General features: G+C 38.0%; 1 protein-coding gene across 1 annotated transcript; it reads right to left on the bottom strand.

Moving 5' to 3' along the window:
• Positions 1-439: 439 nt before the first annotated feature.
• CXCL14 (C-X-C motif chemokine ligand 14) lies at positions 440-17,032 on the bottom strand. The gene is made up of 4 exons (XM_048490800.1): positions 16,743-17,032; positions 15,600-15,705; positions 7,365-7,475; positions 440-891 (listed from the first exon to the last, which is right to left on the bottom strand). Exons 1-4 carry the CDS (start codon positions 16,804-16,806, stop codon positions 876-878), a joined length of 297 nt encoding a protein of 98 aa, XP_048346757.1. The 5' UTR covers positions 16,807-17,032; the 3' UTR covers positions 440-875.
• Positions 17,033-19,977: the final 2,945 nt, after the last annotated feature.

The following is a 19,977-nucleotide window of genomic DNA, read 5'->3' as shown; positions in this document are numbered from 1 at the left end:
GTTTCAGCACCCAAACGTGCTGATTCTGGCAATATATATATATATATATATATATATATATATATATATATATATATATATATATATATATATATATATATATATATATATATATATATATATATATATTAATATATATATATATATATATTATTTTGGAGAAGCTATCTTTGAAGATCTGCAGAGACGCATAAGAGAATCTTAGCCACCTGGAGGACTCCCATTGAAAAGCATTGGGACAGCGGAGGACAGGTCTACCGCACATTGAACAGCATTGCCCGGTTAGACCCTCCACAAGGATTAACAAGTGAACAGCTTATTTCATTTTACAACCACTGAAAAATTTATTTCTGAAAACTTACTGTATCCCACATATAATATTCTAAATAGTTAACTTCCCCCCAACCCCTACAGAAAAGAGATATATTCTGCCATTCGAAACCTTCACATTGGCATAGGAATTTACCGCAATGCCAAAAAAGAGATGTAATTTTAGAACACTGTGTGTGTGTGTGTGTGTGTGTGTGTGTGTGTACAAATTATGGTTCACTGAATGAGCTTATAAAGCCCAGTCTCCAATCAGTGATAAATGAACAGCTTTCAATATACTCATTTACTAGAAAACAAAAAATCCCCCAAAACCCACACCCTTTAAAATGAAGATTATGACATATTTCTCACTTCAAAAGAGGGAAATGTATGAAATCTACGTGAAATCTGGTAGCTATAAAATGTAAAAAGTGATCCTTGGTAAAAAGTGCTTTATAACAATATAATATTTGTGTCATGTCTTGTGAGAAGTTATCTCCTCCATTGTCCATCCTTTCCTTACGTCTACCACACAATCTTGTTTCTTGTATTATCCTTTTACCTTCTTACTCTTCATAAACCCTGTAGAGATAAAAAAAGAGAACAAGCTTTTCAGACACTCATCATCCCATTCCACGCCCCACCCCCCATTACCTCTCAGGAATCTTAATATCAAAATACAAATGTGCCAGCTTCCTAAATCTGACAAGTTATGGTCTATTTGCATATTTTGTCGAAGGCTTTCACGGCTGGATTCTACTGGTTGTTGTGGGTTTTCCAGGCTGTGTAGCTGTGGTCTGGTAGATCTTGTTCCTAACGTTTCGCCTGCATCTGAAGCTGAAATCTTCAGAGGTGAATCACAAAGAGAAATCTGTTAGACACTGTGTCCAGTGAGAAGGGAACATTTTAAGTGGGGTATATATTGTCCATGTCCCATGTCCCCCACCCTGGGCCTCCATAGATAATGAGACATCCAGAAAACATATGAAAATGTATCTCAGCATCAGTAAATTTAGTTTCCGGGCACAAATTCAGCAACGCTGGGTTGGAAGGGGCTGTACCATTGGTATTCTGAGGAACTTGCTTATGGGAAACAGATTGATCAGCCTACATTGTTCTAAGTGAGGAATGTTGTGTAATAAATAATATTTAAGAATTTATAGGCAATTAAAATGTTCAAATTTTTTTATGTTCATTATCTCAGTAAGTATTGTGTATGGAAGGCCAATGCTATTATCCTCTGGCTGCAGTCAGGAGCAGGGACACTGAGAAAGAGTGGCTAAGTTAATGTCACCAGTCAAAAATTTAGCACAAAAGCAAAATGTGGACCTTATTTGTTTGATTGATTTATTTTTATCATGTCCTTCCCAGACCAAAGTCCATGGACTTTCTCATTCTTAGAGCAATAGCTGCTCCAGCTCTCCCTGCTTCCGGATACTAGATGGGATTATCAACCTCCATGAGGGACCTGGAGAGCTTCTGAAATTACAATTTATACCCAGATTGCAGAGATCAGTTTCTTTGAACAGAATGGTAGCTTTAGAAGGCAAACTGGAATACCATAGATTCTAGATTAAATCCTGCTTGAAAAGACATCCCCCAACCCCCCAATCTCCAGGAATTTCTGAGGGTGGAGTTGGCAACCTTAGACCAGGTAAAGCAAAAAGAATATGCAAATGAACTATGACTCTGGCTGTAGTCAGGCTTCTGATCTCAGCAGCATAATTTTGAATTTAAACAGGTATAAGCAAAACCAAAATATTCATGAGCTACGGGTTTCCATCCCTTTTGCCTTCTCCTAAGTGTAAACAGGAAAGATGTCTGTGATCCAGCCACATGTTTTTAACTATTGAAAAGTCCTGGAACAATTTATGAAACAATGTCTCTGGTTGAAATATTTCAGAAATAAAGTGCTTAACTTTTCCTTTGTAAAGACATTGAAAAATTCCAGATACTGCATCGTCCAAAGAATATAAACCAAATTGATCATAACTAAGGTCAGTATTATTTCTGGGTAAAAGTCATGTAGAGTTCCATTATGTTTATCTTTAAACTCCTCCCCCCCCCCCACATCTAGTATTAAAAGCGAATCTGTGGGTTGTGTCCTGCTTCTCCTGGCAAAATCCTTATTGACCTTTAAGACGCAAGATTGAATTCTGTAGATCATGCATTTAGTGCTTTGTCTGTTCCCTAAGCTTGTATTACAAGGGAAGCTTGCAAGCATTCAGGCTCTTTGTTCCCACTACTAACTAGTTCATCTGCTTCTGCTGTTTCACTCCAGGGCAGGTGCGCTGAAGTTCAATAAGCCCTGATACTGAAGAGAATAGTTATTTGCCTAACCCTCTATTCATACCAAAGTGCTGAGCTATATAAGAAAGCAAGGGTGTTGCTATTATCAATAGACTGGCTTTTAACCAGAGAAGCAGGATTTGACCTCTCTGTTTCACAGCAAGCATCTTTTGTGATCTCTGGTCAATCACGCTGGGTGAGTTTTTTAAGGAATACTGAAGCTGCATTGTTAATTAAAATTCAAATAATTCCTGCACCAGCATGCAAATGTCCAGCCAGACAATCCGTGTGCCAGTGTAACACAATAAATGTTGATGCTTCTCTGGAATTTCAGGTGCAGTGAACAAATATAGAAATGTTTTACTCAGGGAAATGTACTTTGGATTTTTTAAAAACACACACCTGAATGCTACTCTGAAAGCATCATAATCTCACATCTGCAAAAACATAGCAGCTGTACTAGTGGGGTGATCCCAGGATTGGAGCAAACAATCTTAATATGATACGTAGAGACATTGTTTCATAATGCTGCTAGAACACGGCCATACAGCCCGGAAACCACACAGCACCCAAGTGATTCCGGCCGTGAAAGCCTTCGACAATACAATGATACGTATAAATTGAAACAAAATGGACCATAGTTGTTTTTCATTTGACACATTCGTGTGAATTGGCCTTGTTCAGCACATATCAAAGCTCTTGCTTCTGTGCCCATAGGAAGTCAGCTACCAGTTTATCCTCTGCACAATCACTAAGCCTTGTCCAAAACAAAATTTATAGAACAGGAGCCATGTTTGCAGAATACATTCAAGTATCTGGGACGGGGGATGCGGTCACAGGGTGGCAAACGGCAAGCCCCAGAAGGCAGTGTGCTCCTGCGGCTGGGTGCGCGGGAGGCTGCCGCACTGCCTTGCACCCCAGAAGGCAGTGCGGCAGCCTCCTCAAAATCGGGACAATTTGAAGAACCTGCAGGACACGGGACAAATTGTTTAAAGGTGGGACGGTCCCGCCAAAAGCGGGACATCTGGTCAGCCTATTCAAGTAGCATATGAACCAGAATAGTTCATGCAATAATTCATGCAATACAAGTATATCCAGGTCAGCATTTGTTGTTTGATTTGACCAAATGCTGCTGTAGATTTTCATAATCCATTCTGGTTTTTTGTGACCTGATTGACTGTCTCCCCCCCGCCCCCCATGATGATTGACTTTAGGTTTGCAGCAATAAGATTTTGAATAAGTACTTTTATATGGGAGTGCAAATAATTTAGGAAAAAAACAAAGCAAGTAGCATTCTTGCATTTCTAATGTCCTTTTCTATAGATTTCTTTCACTGTTTCTGCAGTCATCTTTGCCCATATGACATTCAGTCCAATAATATTCCCATGCATAGACGTGTCTCTATCCCCCAGCCCCTGAATAATGGATTTTTGCTGCTAGAGCTCTTTCCAGAGGGCATTCAGTGGGTCAAGTGATCAAATAGGTTCTTGTTAATGTACATATTTAGAAAATTTGGTAATATTATGGACGTTTTTTGTTTTCTAAAAATGTTGAGACGGTACAAGGTGATCTTAATTTGCATTAAAAAAACCGAGAAAAATTTATAATCTAGATGGAAAAAGTACCTCAGATTAAAAGAAGAATGTAAAGTATCTTGATAACTATAATGATGATTTCATGATTATTAAGCCAAAAAAGGTTATTTAGAAAATTATTTAAGAAAATTGAGAAAACTCTGATCTAATTGGAGAAAACTAACCTCAGATTACCAGAGAAATATAAATCTTGATAAAGTTTGGGGAGTTTTTCTTAAATTTGTTGGGGGAGAAGCCTCCCCCCTCCCTGCTTTACACTGTGTGTTTTCCAAATAGGCCTGAGCTTAACTGAAATTCGATGGTCCCTAATTTAGGTCTATAGAATTAGCCAGGTCAGGTGCTATAGTTCAGTTGACTGACAAGCACCCTAAGGCATCTAAAGTTGCAGAGTGCTGATCTAAACCAGACAATGACGGAACTGGGGAACATCTGAACTTGCACATGATCAGCATAGGGTAACAGTGTTGGTGTCTAGTATGTTTAGCACACAAGCCAAGAAGAAGGGAGGAGGAGTTGCTTGATCATTCTGAGCTTTGAGCTAGGGTGGGGCTGTCTATGCTAGGGAACCTGTTGGCTAGCCTCTTAGGGAATCCATATTAAAGGGGAGACAGTAAGTCCAGCTATGTAACATTTAATAATTAATAAAATTTTGCTAAACTAAACCATAAGTCTGAGTCTTTCTTTTTTGCCACCTGGGAGCAATATGTAGCTAATATTTAACTATGGAATAATGTGATTCTTGAGGGGAAATGAAATGCCAGAAAGCCAGATAAGATTTGGTTTATTATCTATTTTCTTGAGCATAACAACAATCCTCAAAAGTATCTTCTGTTTGGAAAAAAATGGTATCAGCAGCAAGAACATTATATGTGCAAAAATGGAAAAATTTCATCTACACCTACAACAGAAGATTAGCTTGTGACACTGATGGAGCTGGGAACTGACAGAAATGGCAAAACTTACTTCTTTGATTAGAGAAAATAACTTATCTAAATTTATGGATATTTGGAAACCCTTGAAGGACTTTTTGTGTAAAACAGAAAAAAAATGAATAAATGATTTGTAGTTTTCAGGAAGGAAATGGATATCAGACAGATAAGTGTGAATTGTTTTAATGATACCAATTACAAGTTAATTTTTATTTTGACTCCAAGTAGGAAACATACAGTAAACATTTAAGTGGGTTTATATTTGGTGCAGAGGAAATTGGGGCCTCGTGTGTGTATTTTTTCATTTTTATGTAATGTGATTTTCTTTTAGGCTTTAGGTCATTGGTTTCTTTTTGTCATTTAATAAATTTAAAGAAAGTATCTGTTTAAAATTCTGTTGGTGGGTTGAATGGAAGGAATCCATATAATTAAAGTTCTTTCCCAAGGTATAGATTCTAAGTCTAATGTAACTTAGATTAGGTTTAATCGCAAGACTGCAGTGCTTTTTTTCTGCTTTGGAACCCAAGCAGTAATTTAAAAGGAATGTAACAGGGCATGAGCAGAGTGTTTTCCAGCTCTGCATAAGTATGGCCAGTCCACACTTTTGGAGATGGAGGATACGCTTTAGAAGTAAAAGGACTAGACACCCATGCCAATAAGAAGTCTACACTCTCTTTTTAAAAACATGATTCCAGGACTTAAGTACACAGGAATCTTCCTCATCTCCAGTCGGTTCTGTTTCTATAGAAATAAAGACAAATGATGAATAACTCATATTTTCAAATGTAGGAGTGACATTCAAACTTTATTGTGTTGTTGAATGAGACACTGAAAAGCACATTTTAGACTTCTGGATAAACAGCAGAGTTGTCTGAATGGGGAATGTATCATTACCTGTTTGAATTTGGATCGTGTGGGTGTGGGGGGGGCCATGGCGGTGTGAGGGGCGGTGGCTGTTAGGAAGAAACAGAGTTCACATCATAGCTTTGGCTTAGCCAGAAATCAAGAGTTCAGCTACAGGCCCCAAACAGCATTTCAATTGGAGGACATCGGAATCTGGACATTTGTCCAAGCAGGGTTAATTTTTTTTTGTATTTTGCTTTTTGTAATCCTAATGACAGATTGTTAACATTACTTAAACATAAGTTATTGAGTCTTTATTTCCTTTGTTTTAATGGTTACTCTTAAAAATAAACAAGGAAAAATTGGGTTACATAATAGCTGACATTTAGCCGGACAACCCATTTTCTCTCCAACTCCTAAAAAACTGTTTCAAGAACACTGGCAGATAGTCAGACAAAACTGTCAGTATGACGTAGGAGGAAAGGAGAAAAACAACGGGTTCTATTGAATTCCATTAAAGTTTCCAAGTAAACATCTTCAGTCTAGGGATAAACTGCATTACTACCCCAAGATTTGAGTAAGAGCCTTCTACTATCCTGCAAATCTCCAAACCATTACTGCTGGTTTTGATAAGATTCCTAAAATGTATTTCGAATATATCACCCTTTGTATCACCTTTCCTTCATATATTGAGTATATCCCATTTTATCCTCACAGCAGCCCTGTGTGAAAATGAGAGGTCCAAGGTCACCCTGTGGGTTTTGCATTACCTGAGAACTGATTTGCACTCTAGTCAGACTCATACTTCACCACACTGGCTTTGCCAAAAGCAACAGGAAGGCTTTTGCCGCTCTCTTCAGTTGTACTGCATACTAACCATGCAGTTCAAGAAAGTGCCTGTCAGGCCACTCCAACTGCAGATAGCCATAGACCTCTTCAGTCAAGTAAATCATGTATTTGAGGTACTTGCTTACTTCAGCTCATCTCCACCTATAATATTTTGTCTCAACAAGCTGCCAGATCTGGCTGTTCACTACCTAAAATGCTAAACTGAATTGGATCTACACGCAGCCATTTACACGAAACTATACTCCTGAAATCTGAAAAAATCTGATGGAAATACAAGTCCTCTGATGTGTTGAAATTTTATAGTTGAAATATTATAGTTTTTAAAATTTGAGATCTAAGTTGATATTACAGTATTTTCTCCTTTGTTATACTCGACCCATATTTGCAAAGAGGAAACCTGCAGCAATATCACATTTGCACTATAATTGTTGATCAACCATTCAAGTCATAAGGGACATCCCTTCTAAATAAGTTCACCTGATTACAAAAAACCAACAACTTTTATTCCACAGAAACCAGGAGTCCTGTGCTAATTATGATCATTACCCACCTCTCTTTCTCTTTCCATACTGTGTACCACTTAAGTAATCTTTTTGTACTTGGGAGTTTGGGATGTAAGCAATACTGATGACCTCCTCTGAACCGTGACTTCATGGTGACACTGAAATTAAAAACAAGTTGTCAGCATGTCTGGAATGAATGTTTATGTGATAGCAGAATCTACAGCAGCTTGATCAAAGGAGCTATAACATAGGATTTCTTCAGCATACCGATATTTAAAATCTATATTGTATTATTTTATATTGTACTGGACTTGGGGAATGATGTGGACTTTTCATGGACATTCCAAAAAAGAGGTTTTGTTTTTGGTCCACCTGCTGTGCTGCTCATGAAGACGGTCTGAATTGACAGTGAGTGTCAATAGTTTAATAGCATTGTTGGTAGTTGGAGAGGGAAGGGAAAGTGTAGATTTATTTCTCCCTTGGCATAACTAATGTAGTGATACACATGAACAGTCGGATCAAGTGTTTATCTCTAGATGTTGGTAAGATCCCCCCCCCCCCCCGGTCTGGTAGTATATTTGGGTCATCATTGTATACATTGTATACAAAAGTAACAGGTGTACACCCTACCAGAAGCTGCCAGGGTAAGAACTGGGACACTGTGCTGCCTCATATGGATAGCCATGTAGCTGAAGGTCAGAAAATATTTCCTTAGCTTGCCAGAGTGGTTTCACCTAGAGCCACATATGGTATGGCAGAACAATAACTATATCTAGGTCAGACATGGTATTTTCTTAGGCTCTAGGAATAAGTGTGTATGGGTTTGTTCTACTGTCTCCCTGAGATCTTCACTCAGGCTCCATTATCAACTGCCTTTGATTTTTGTTGGAAGGCTGCCTAAAATACAACACAGCTTCACATCTAACACAGTCAGATGAATAAGTATTCTAGCTCACTACTTTCAAACATGATTGGCAGCAACTTTTATACCCAGCTCTCCGGGGTCTGATCAGAAATATTTTCCAGCTGTTCTCTTAAACATCTTTACCTGGGATGGAATGTGGAACCTCTTAACAGCAAAGTAATGCATTCCATCGCTGAACTACAATGTCTGTCTGACAAAACACAAGATTCTAAGCGTGTACATTTTGAGGAACTTTTACAGGGCTATATTTGCATAGTTATACTGATATAAAATTCCTTAGGGATTTTGTATTACCACAATTCCAGCAAAGTTATAATTCATTAGCAAATCTGGGGGAAATTAATAAAGTGAAAAAATGATATCAGGATATTACACTTTCATAATATGATGTCTTCATGAAATATTTGTTTCTAAAATACTGCATTAATTCTATACCAAGGAAATGCCCTATCAATTGGAGCAGTTAATTAACTAATACGAATTGAAATGAAATGCTATGAAATACAGAAAACATTAAAACAGACAAAAGAACTGAAGGTAAAGGAAATGTGCACTAAGGAGAAACCAGCAGTACACAATCAAAGAACCTGAAAAACAGAAAAACAGCAAGAATTTTTTTATAACTGAGGATCCAACTCTGAAGCAAAAGGCTCAGTCGTGCATGTTTTCTTGATTTTCTGTGAGAATGTACAGTTTCCTAATGGGCAATTCATTTACATTTGTACCTCACGGCTTTTGCCTTTTCCTTCCACTGCCAAATCTGGCTGCACTTCTAAAGGTCTGGAGCGCACGTCTCTCTCATACCCATCCTAGAAAAGCTTGTTATTGTTTTCTTGACAGCCTTTCAACATCCAGCTTCTGCTGGAATCTTTCTTCTGAGAGTATACTGCTGTTTGGTTTTCCCATCAGGCAGGCAAATTCTGAGGCCCAGACTTAAGTCCTTGGCAGGCAATGCTTGGGCAGGAAAACCTCACAAGGCTTTTGTTATGCTGATACACGTTTCTAAACCCTTTGTCAGCTTTGGGTTACTGATGTAATGGAGACATAACTGTGTATGCAAGTTGACTGTGAAATTGCTATCTCCGTACCTTATGGGACTTTACTCATTTGTAAGAACCTGTCACGAAAGGAGGTCACTGGTACACTGGTTAGCATAGAGGGAAGTTGGAACACCCACCCCCTAACATTCACATGAAAGTTCCATTCTGGCACATGTTTTTTTTTCCAGAGAAGAGGAGGAACAAGAGGGAAGTAACAGTTTTCTTCCTCAGCCACAGAGCTACAATTGTGAACTTGTACTTTAGCATCAGTTAACAGGCTTACTCTGGCTAGCTGAGGCATCCATTCTTTGCCTCGAAATATCACACTAGGTTCATGAGAAGAAGAATTTGGATTTATCTCCCCAAGGAGCCTAAAAGGGGGTTAAGAACATAAGAACAAGCCTGCTGAATCAGACCAGAGTCCATCTAGTCCAGCACTCTGCTACTCGCAGTGGCCCACCAGGTGCCTTTGGGAGCTCACGTGCAGGATGTGAAAGCAATGGCCTTCTGCTGCTGCTGCTCCTGAGCACCTGGTCTGCTAAAGCATTTGCAATCTCAGCATATTCCAAACACCAATCACAAGTTGCATGAAGAAATGTTTCCTTTTCTTAGTCCTAATTCTATCCCCCCCCTCCAGCATTTTCAATGTGTGCCCCCTGGTTCTAGTATTGTGAGAAAGAAAAATTTCTCTCTATCAACATTTTCTACCCCATGCATAATTTTATAGACTTCAATCATATCCCCCCTCAGACGTCTCCTCTCCAAACTAAAGAGTCCCAAATGCTGCAGCCTCTCCTCATAAGGAAGGTGCTCCAATCCCTCAATCATCCTCATTGCCCTTCTCTCTGCACTTTTTTTTCATTTATCTCTTCGATATATCCTTTTTTTTGAGATGTGGGTAACTGAACACACAGTACTCCAAGTGTGTGGTCGCACCACTGCTTTATATATAAGGACATGACAATCTTTGCAGTTTTATTATAAATTCCTTTCCTAATTATCCCCAGCATAGAGTTTGCCTTTTTCACAGCTGCCATGCATTGAGTTGACATTCCCATGAAACTATCAACTAAGATGCCCAAATCCTTCTCCTGGTCTGTGACTGATAGCACTGACCCCTGTAGTGTGTATGTGAAGTTTGGATTTTTTGCTCCTATGTGCATCACTTTACATTTTGCTATATTGAACTGCATTTGCCATTTCATAGCTCACTCACCTAATTTACAAATCCTTCCCCTCCTCTCCCCACAACAGACAGTTTGTGAGGTAGGTGGGGCTGAGAGAGTTCTGAAGAGCCATTACTAGTCAAAGGTCACCTAAAAGGCTTCATATATATGAAAGGGGAAACAAATCCTGTCACCAGACACAGATGAGGAATACATACTACAATGTACTATTGTATTGTTCCAAGATAGCCAGTTCTTCTTTCAGCCAGATGAAGACAACTCACAATATGGATAATTAGTATATTGATTACATGGTCTTAGATAGGTGATCATCGAGACCATGTGCTTGCATCATCAAGTAAAGAAAGTCCAGAGCCTCAGCTTTTCCCTGGCAAGAAGCCAGGATTGTTTGATATCATTTTGAATGTAACATGAATACCTATAAGGACATTGCCATGTTTTCTTTATCCACGTGAACAGAAAAGTTACATTACAGTGATGAGAAAATGGTGGTGGGGTAATGATATCTAAGTAGTAGTGGGATTAGACAGGAAACAGAAAGTTAAAGCACAGAGAGGTTGCCAACTCAATGAATTGCCATATCTAGTCCAAATAATAAGGGATGGGCCTTGGAAACTAAATTCTGGAATTGATGTGTCTTAATTATCCTGGAAAAATATCTTGTGGACAATACTTCCCAGAGAGGTCCATGTGGTCCCCTCATTTCATCAGAAGTTGAAAACATTTCTGTTGAGCAAATCATCCCCAGACTAATAGACTACTTCTTTCATAAACACTGCTGCTGCATGCTGAGTGTTTTTTTAAAAAAACCTGCTGATTAGTGTGTACTTTTTATTTTTATTCTGTTTTGATGATGGTCTATGGATGTTATTGATTCAGTATTTCTGCCTCTCTGTGAGCGCTGTTCTTTGGCACAGGATGCAATTCATAAGTGTTTAGATAAACAACTCCCCACACACAAAAATAAACTGTCCTTTAATTCTGAATCTCAGAACCCTCCCTGGTTTTGAAAGCAAATATGAACTCCTACAGAATCCTTAGTAGCCTAATTTTACAGCTTCATTGTGCAAGCCTATTGAACAAGACCACTTTGACCTAGAGAGCCATGGGAGAAATGCAATGATCCAGAGCAAAGGGGAGGAAAAGCTCACTGAAGCAAATCATGTGATTTCCCCCTGGGGATACTTATGAAATTTTCCACATCTGAATTTCTCTCTGGATTTGGGGGTTTCAAATTAAGTGATAGTATTTGCGAAGCAGTATTGATGCACTGCTTGTTACTAATGTGCAGTATTACACATTGTGCTCAATATCATTTATGTAGCTGAATGATTGAGTCAAATTGTTTTTTGTACAATGTACATATGCATTGGGAATTGATAAGGAATCGATAAGGAAGATGAAATTGAAACTAGAAAACTGTATACAACAATGGTAAAATTAATGTATTGCAATTGGTTATAAAAGCATATTGAGTTATAGGATAAATTGGTATATTCATCATCTGAAACTCAGCATGAAATGTGTGAATATATTTACATGTAATGTATATGTTTTATTACACTTACATCCATCAAGAGACTGCAAATGTATACATCAGGAATCTGATCCTTATAATGTTTGGAAAGTGGAAACTACCTTTAAGATAGTTTAAGAATGTCAGCATAGGTATCAAATCAGAATCTTGGGAATCTTCGGTAGTTGGATTACTTCTAAAGGAGGTCAAATGCAAAACTTCCAAAACAATTGAAGTGAAGTAAGAATTCACTGAGAAATGTTTTGAAAATGAAACAGATTGCCACTAGGATGATATAATCTATACTTGTGAGAAGCTATTCCATTTTAAAATATGTGAATATATTTCCCTGATTACTTAGAAGCTTAGTCCTTTCATAGATTTAAAAGATTTCACTGATATCACTGTTCTCTGAAATAGTCTTTGGATACATATCTTTAGTCATTAATTGTCAACATAATGCTGGATTTGTGACTTGATCAGAACTATCTTCTGCTGTAGTTTCTGCTCTGATTCTACAATCAATATTATTAAAAAAAAATCCCAAGGGGGATGGAACATGACCTTTGTGACTGGATATATCACAAGAATGCAGTGATAGACAGGGATATCATTATATAGTCAAAAGTAACTCGGTTCAATTTTTTGTAAGGACCATAGTAGAACACCTTATTTAGTGAATATTATAGTCTGAACATTATGGATGTTTTTTTTCCTATTTGAGATTTTACTCCATGCTATCAGTGATGCATAGCGATAATTTCCTGCATATTCCTTTCTCTTTCTCTCTCTCTCTCTCTCTCTCTCTGCCTTTGTATTTGTGGAATTGGCGTGCTGGAAGATCTTATGCACTATGTATTAGACTGCTTGGTTGATGATGGCTGAAGAAGTAAGTTCATCCCAAAATTCTAGCAATGACAAATCACAAGAAACTAATTTTTTGTTGTCCAACATCGATCCATATATATGTGAAAGAGTTGTGCTTTTCCATATGCCACCAGAAAAATCAGATTGCAAATGACCTGGTAATCCTTTTGTTATTGGGTACAGAGATTTGGTGAAATTTAAATTTTGTTTTAAGATTAAAATCTTAGTTTTAACCCATATTTATAATTTTAAATATATATAATGTAAGTTCAAGGGTTTTTTTTTGCAGGTTGTTTTTAGACAATTGCCAATGCAATAAATATTTCTACTGTAATCAATATTATCCAAGCATTTAGTACCGATACCAAAGCAGAATATAGGGTACCACCAAGCTTCAGTTTCAGGGCGAGGCACTAAGTTAAAGCTACACTGCGTTCATGTGCTGTCAGTATTCTAGAATGAGAGCACAGAAGACTTGCCTAGATCAACAGGTGATGCAGTACTTTGCACGACTTCTCTGTAGGTGCTGTGGGTAGAACTACATATTGCATGTACTATTCCTGTTTTATGGGGTGACACTGCTCTTTGACGCAGAAAACCAGGACAAAGGCATTAGGGTTTGTTAATTATTTCCTGTCAAGCATTTTTGATTAAATATATGCCTCTAGCATATATCCTAATGCATCTCACACATTCCCTTTATCCCTTACTGAGAAAAGAGATATCATTTATTAGGGGGTATAAGAAATTTCAGGACCACAATTTTCAATAGTGGGAAAAACACACACAAAAAAGAAAGAAGTCACCCATGACAGTGTTTCAAATTATATAGCAGCTTCAGCAGCAGCATTTCTCCTAAGGTGGGGAAAATAAGTAACTACATACCATCAGGAGACTCTCATGAATTTCTTAATTACTTACTTGGGGTTCAGTTGGATCCCAAATTGGAGAACTGATGTATTTAGAAAAGTTACCTTGAAATAGAAAATTACCCTGGTTTGCTTGCACAGCTTTCACACTAGCTTGGCTAACATAGTCTGCTCCTATTACTTTGTCAACCACAGAGAATAAAACAAATACCTTGGTTTTGGAACATGTTCCATTTCAGTGCAAGATGGCACATTGACTCAAATGGCATTAGCCCAACATCCAGGTAACCATATTTCATGTTTATAGACAACTGGGAACTTCAGTTGCTCTAACAATATGAAGTTCAAGCCAGAGAGAGACTGCTTCTGTTGTGAAAACAGTTCAGTGATCAATTAATGACCAAGTTTATTAGGGCAAACATTCTACTCTGGACATTTCCCTTTCTTGCCTTCTTCAGCTTTACAGTCCATGTATGAACCATTAAAAAGGTAATATTTCTCATTTCTGAAACCAGCAGATTCTGTATAGTGGCATCTGAAGTCATTTTAAAGTTTGCTAGAAGTACTGTGGTCCTTTATGTGCTGTCCATAAAGTGATAGGATGCAGGAATTTTTAAAAATCATTTGCTTGGGATTTTATTCACTTCTATACCCTCAGGTATGTCCTGATTTACACAGTACAAATGCAAGTCCAGGATAAAACAAGCCATTGGTTGTTTGGCATTTTATTAGCCAGTCTACAATTTCTTGAAAACTGTCACTGGACCATGTAAGGACTAGCACAATCCAAAACAACAAAGACCCTGTATTACTTGAAAATAACTCTTTTTTAATGTCTCTCATTTGATTTACTGTTTTCAACCAGCTTATTAAAAGTAAAACACACACATTTATATAAAGCATAGAATTGTCACCCATGGACAATGACTTTTTCTCCCCCCCTTCCTGCTGCACCTCTGTATGCCCTCCCCCAATGATGTTCATAGGGGTCTGTAGTGGAAGGAGACAGACTAGAAAGTCATATTCCGTAAGAGGAAATCCTTCCATTCACAGAAACATTCCAATGGAACCAAGCCATAGAATTCTTTTCCTAGAAAGAGAACAAATTGGTTACACATCTATTATGTAACTACTTCCAAAGTCAGCATCCCAAGGAAGAACTATAATTGTTTTCATTTTAAGACTCTGATTGGCACATTTCCAGCAAATGACATTGCAAAATGAACCAAGTTTAATATTTTTAATTGATATAGTGAAATGCAAGTTAGAACGTGTCTCCAAAGAGATAGGTATATCTATATATCAAGGACAAACTGCTTTGATTTATTTAAGCCACTTCCTCCAGTGATCAGAAAAGGAGAGCCTCATGTGCAGCACAATCCTGTGCTTATTAAAACTCAAGGGATTGAAGACAGGATTGTGGACCTTCACATAGTAAAGCAGATTTAATTGAAGATAATGGGATTTGAGCAGTCCACCGAAGTAGCATTGCTGGGCTACTTGCTTCGATACAAGTAAGTGTCGCATCAGTAAAGTCTCAAGAAGGCAGGAAACATGGCTCAAGTCATTCAATTTATTAGGAATGATTGAACTATCCTTATAAAGTTTGTATCACATTCTAGTGATTTACAGGTTAAGCAGATTTATTACATTATACATTTTCAAATCATCTACCCACTGTGGTGTGCCTAATGTATTAGCATATTATAATATCGTGTTGTTCACCGCCCAGAGCCCTTCGGGGGAAGGGTGGTATATAAGACTAATTATAAATAAATAATCACCACATTCATTTCTTATAAAATCTAAGAAAGCCGAAAACATTAGCAGATGCAGACATTTCTTTTGATGCAAGCCAAATCAAAATACTGGACTTACATGACCATTCTCTCCTTGCAGTATGGATACTTTGGCTTTTCTTCAAGTTTCTGTATATCGGAGAATCTTATTTTGGGGCCCTTTCTTGCACATTTGCATTTTGATCCTACAAGAAGAAATATTCATTCATTTGTAGGTTAAAATCATGGCTTAATATGTAGCATACATCATTCCCCTCCTATTCCCCTTACTCCTTGCTTTAACCTAAGCAAGTTCCTGAGCCTATAAAAATTACAGAAAAAAGTGAAACTCATGCAGAATGGCATGAAAGAGGGTTTTTTTTAACAACCTATGTTCACTGTTTTAAAAATATATTCACTGTTTTTAAAATATAAAAAAACAAAGACACTGCATTGTGGACCTATGCATGGTAGGCTGTATATATTCCACTTAAGTCAACAGGATATGCAATTGAATCCTATGCATGTCCACTCAAAAGCAAAACCCACGTAGTTCAAATGCATGTGTACAGAATTGCATCCTTGGTGTTAGAAGGCATATGACAAAACTTCTCTTAAAACTTCACCTGCTGTGATCAAACTTCATGAAAACTAAGAAAAAGCACAATAAAATAGTGAAGCCATTATATAAATCTGAAGGTTGAGGATGACTCACACTAATATTTTCCTGTACTCTTTAGACAAATATTTTAAAATAAATCGTAGAGTACATTCAGAATCTTCCATAATTCTACATTAAAATTGTTAAAGTAGCCTTTGATCTTTAGCAAAAAATAAATCCCTCAGATTAAAATTAGGCAAATTAAAATACAGAACTGTGAATGTGATATCAATTTTTACAGGGTACTGAATCCAAGTATAAGTTTGTTCTTTGACATTTTCCATTAACACATATGAATTCCTCATTCTAAAGGAGTTCATACCAGAATAAGCACCAGCAAAATAAATCCTTCAGCACTTTCGTTCAGGAAATTAAAATACTAACTAGGGTTGTGTTGAAACTTCTGCTTTTCCTGCATTTTTAGGTTTTTTTTAAGTATTTGATTCATTATTTATAAATTAGCTCAAATAGTCAGTTCTTCCAAGTACAGTGATACATTTCAACCAAAGATTTTAAAAAGCAGTGAAAACCAAACAAGAAAAGGTGGTGAAACGGGTGGTTTGTGAATAACCTGTAACTTACCTTCTATGCTGGTAAAGCAGATTGCAATGAATACTAAGAGAAAAACGACTGTGAAGAGCTTCATGATAAAAAGGTCTCAGGTACCTAAAGAGATGTTTGCTTAGATCTCCCTTGAATAATCTGCTCTTTTCTCCTCTGTGCTTCTGTTCTCTGATCAGATGCAATGGCCAGACAAACTTGGTGCTGCCAGGATATGCGAGTGCCTAGGAGCTGCTCTCTTGGCTGCTGTTGCTGCTGCTATTGCAATCCCATCAGTTTCAGCTGCTCTCTGCCTGTGCGCTGCTGCTTTCCTCCTCTTTTAAAACATTTCCTGCAGCCCTTTCCTCAAACTCATTAATATGCAGAGAGACTCAATTACTTACAACAATTTCTCAATTCCCCCTAAAAAGGAGGGGGGAGGGACTTAACAGAACTAAAATAACTGATTCTGCTTCAGGCAGTGGAATATTTTAGAGCAAAATACTCTGAAGAGAATATTGTATCTAAAGAGAATATAAGGAAGAGTAGGTGGATGGGAAAGAGTGATCCCCCCCCAATGTCTGAGATGGCAGGGCCTGTATTCTACAAGGTGTTGTCAAAAAGAATGAAGTTATTTGTGTTAGGTAGATGGTCCCATAAAAGTGGGGGATAGTTGAAGACGCTGTGGTTTTAAAATGTGCATGAGTAGTGAAAAGAACCACAGAAGTTCCAGAGGGTCATTAGATTATTATTGTATACTGTGATGACCTCAGGAATGGATTAAGACACAGCAAGGCCATGAGTGATGTCATTTTAAGAGGCTCCATATGGAAAAAAAACCCCACTTCATTATTCTCACAGACATTATTCTGAAGCATACTTTATTTTTGTCTGTAAACAAAGGTGAAAACTAAAAAAAATGAATTCTAACTAAAACTTTCAGCTTTATTTTTCTTATTTAGAAGTCTCTGACATTTGGAGGCTCCAAACTTGTACCTTGCTTAGCTAATCCCTAAATCCTACTACACTGCAATGGCAGGCCCATACTAAACATACTGGAAAGTCCCTGATAGGCAGCTGCCATGAAAGCCACTGGCAGCCAGGAACAAACTGGGCCAAGTGGCCGTAGCTCTAGCCGAGCCAATGGGGCTTCATGGCTTGGGCCTGGCCCATGGCAACTATGACCACAGGTATAAATTCACCTATTGTCATTGTCACTGTTGCCTGGGTCTGAGCTGAGCAGTCATGGCAGTGCTGCTAGCACAACAGGAGCTTCTTGTCTCAGCTTGCTCCAAAGGCATTTTAACTTCCCATTCCACTCCTATGACTTGGAAGACCTTGTATTGAGGTCAGAGCTGTACACTGATCTCGGATTCTTGGTGCCATGCTGGGGTGTAATTTTTGCTAGACTTGAACCTGCTAAAGAATTGTAGCTGTAAAGTGTTGTTTATAATAATAGTCCATTTATTATTTTGATCCTAGTTATAAACTACAACCTTCTTTTATTTCAGAATAGCCTTGACATTTTAGATATTGTGAAAGATTCATAAGGCATCCATACAATTCTTCATTCTGAATATTGTTGTGATGATCAGTAATCAATTTTCTACAGACATTTTTTGCCTGTGGTACATCTCTCAAGTTCATATGACAATATCAGAACAAACTGACATCTAATTCTGACTCCCTTCCCCCCCCAGTATAGCTTTGGGAGAGAGCCCAACCTTTTAATGAATGGGCAGTCTTTTAACGAATACGCCTCCCTGCCCTTGAAGTCTTATAGAAAAAATGGTTTTGGATTGCACAAAACAATGACTGTACATGTTACAATATTCCTGTCAATGCTTTCTGGTTTTGTGCCTCCTTTGCAAAACTATTTCCTAACATATAATTTTACTGGGGAAGATTATTAAATGATTGCTAATCAAGATTGTTTCAAGCTTCCTAATTGCATTCTTATTATCCTTGACCTGTCCCATATGCTTAAAAGTACTACTTTTTCACTATTCCCCAAAGCATACCTATTGCTGATGTTTCTGGTCTCCATTAGTGAATATGACTGTTCAGCCTGGAGGTTGGCAATGATTCCAGATTAGTCCACTAATAACAACCTAATGTAGCCAACCAGAAAAGTAGCCCAACTAGTAAATTTTTATATTAATATGAAAGTTTTCCTTGCATGGAGCTTGTATCCTGTGTTGTTTCCAATATGTGGGTGTTGGCAGGTTGAGAAGTACATGCATACCACACGCACAAAGAATATGCTGAACAACGTATCCCTTCCCCCACCCCCTGCATGTTAAGCTGTTCATGTGAGACGTGTTGTTGACATGCTTGGAACATCCTGAATATCCTTGAGGCTTCCTAATGCAAATGTATGTGTTTGCTTCTTTCCCAAAACGTGCTACTTATGTACCATTGAGTGTATGTGTGTGTGTGTGTGTGTGTGTGACATACAGAAAACAAGTACTCACAAGCCAAGTGCTGCGGCAGTATATGTACACAATGAAAAATATCATCTGTTAAAGCTTACCTAGTTAATAGTGTTTTCATATGGTTTTTTATTATTACCATTCAAAACAATGCAGGGACGTGAAAAAGCCTTTGGTTGGAGCTTAGGACGATTTTAAAGGGTTTTATTTTTTTAAAAAAACCCAAATATTAATAATACAACCATCCCAACACAATCATACACAACACAAACACATTTACTTCTTAAACAAATATTTGAATTAAGATGAAGGAGTCAGTATAAGATACTGGCAGATTACGGCCCCTTCTGCACAGCACCGGGAGAATGGGTTGCAGGCAGGATAAAGTAACCCGGTCTCCTGCTGTCCCGTTTGCATGATTCTGTGCAGGCAGTGAACGGAGCCAACGGAACAATGTGGGCTGCCATCGTGCCTTTGCGTGGAGGTGTTTCTTTTTTAAAAAAACCTCACCTCCCACGCTGCGTACATGCGCAGGGAGGACCTTTAAACACCAGGTAGTAATCACTTACCAGGGCAGCCATTAGCTCACGAGCAGCTGCAATCGGCATTACAATTAAAGAATCACAGAAAAACCCAGGTTGGGGGGGGGGGGGGAAACGCAGAACAGATGCAGGTTTATTGGCCCATGCAGAAAGGGCCTAATTGATTTACTATACATTTATCTTTGGAATCTAAAGAAAGAAATTGATTTACATGCAATTATGATATTTGGTATAACACAAAGATCACAATATATATTTAGCTCCCACCCAGTGGTGGAGCTACAAGGGGGTGTGCATATTGCA

Source organism: Sphaerodactylus townsendi, linkage group LG03 (assembly GCF_021028975.2).
Source record: "Sphaerodactylus townsendi isolate TG3544 linkage group LG03, MPM_Stown_v2.3, whole genome shotgun sequence".
Classification (NCBI taxonomy): domain Eukaryota; kingdom Metazoa; phylum Chordata; class Lepidosauria; order Squamata; family Sphaerodactylidae; genus Sphaerodactylus; species Sphaerodactylus townsendi.
The sequence above is the reverse complement of the archived record's forward strand: the minus strand, read 5'-3'. Positions and strand labels throughout refer to the sequence as shown.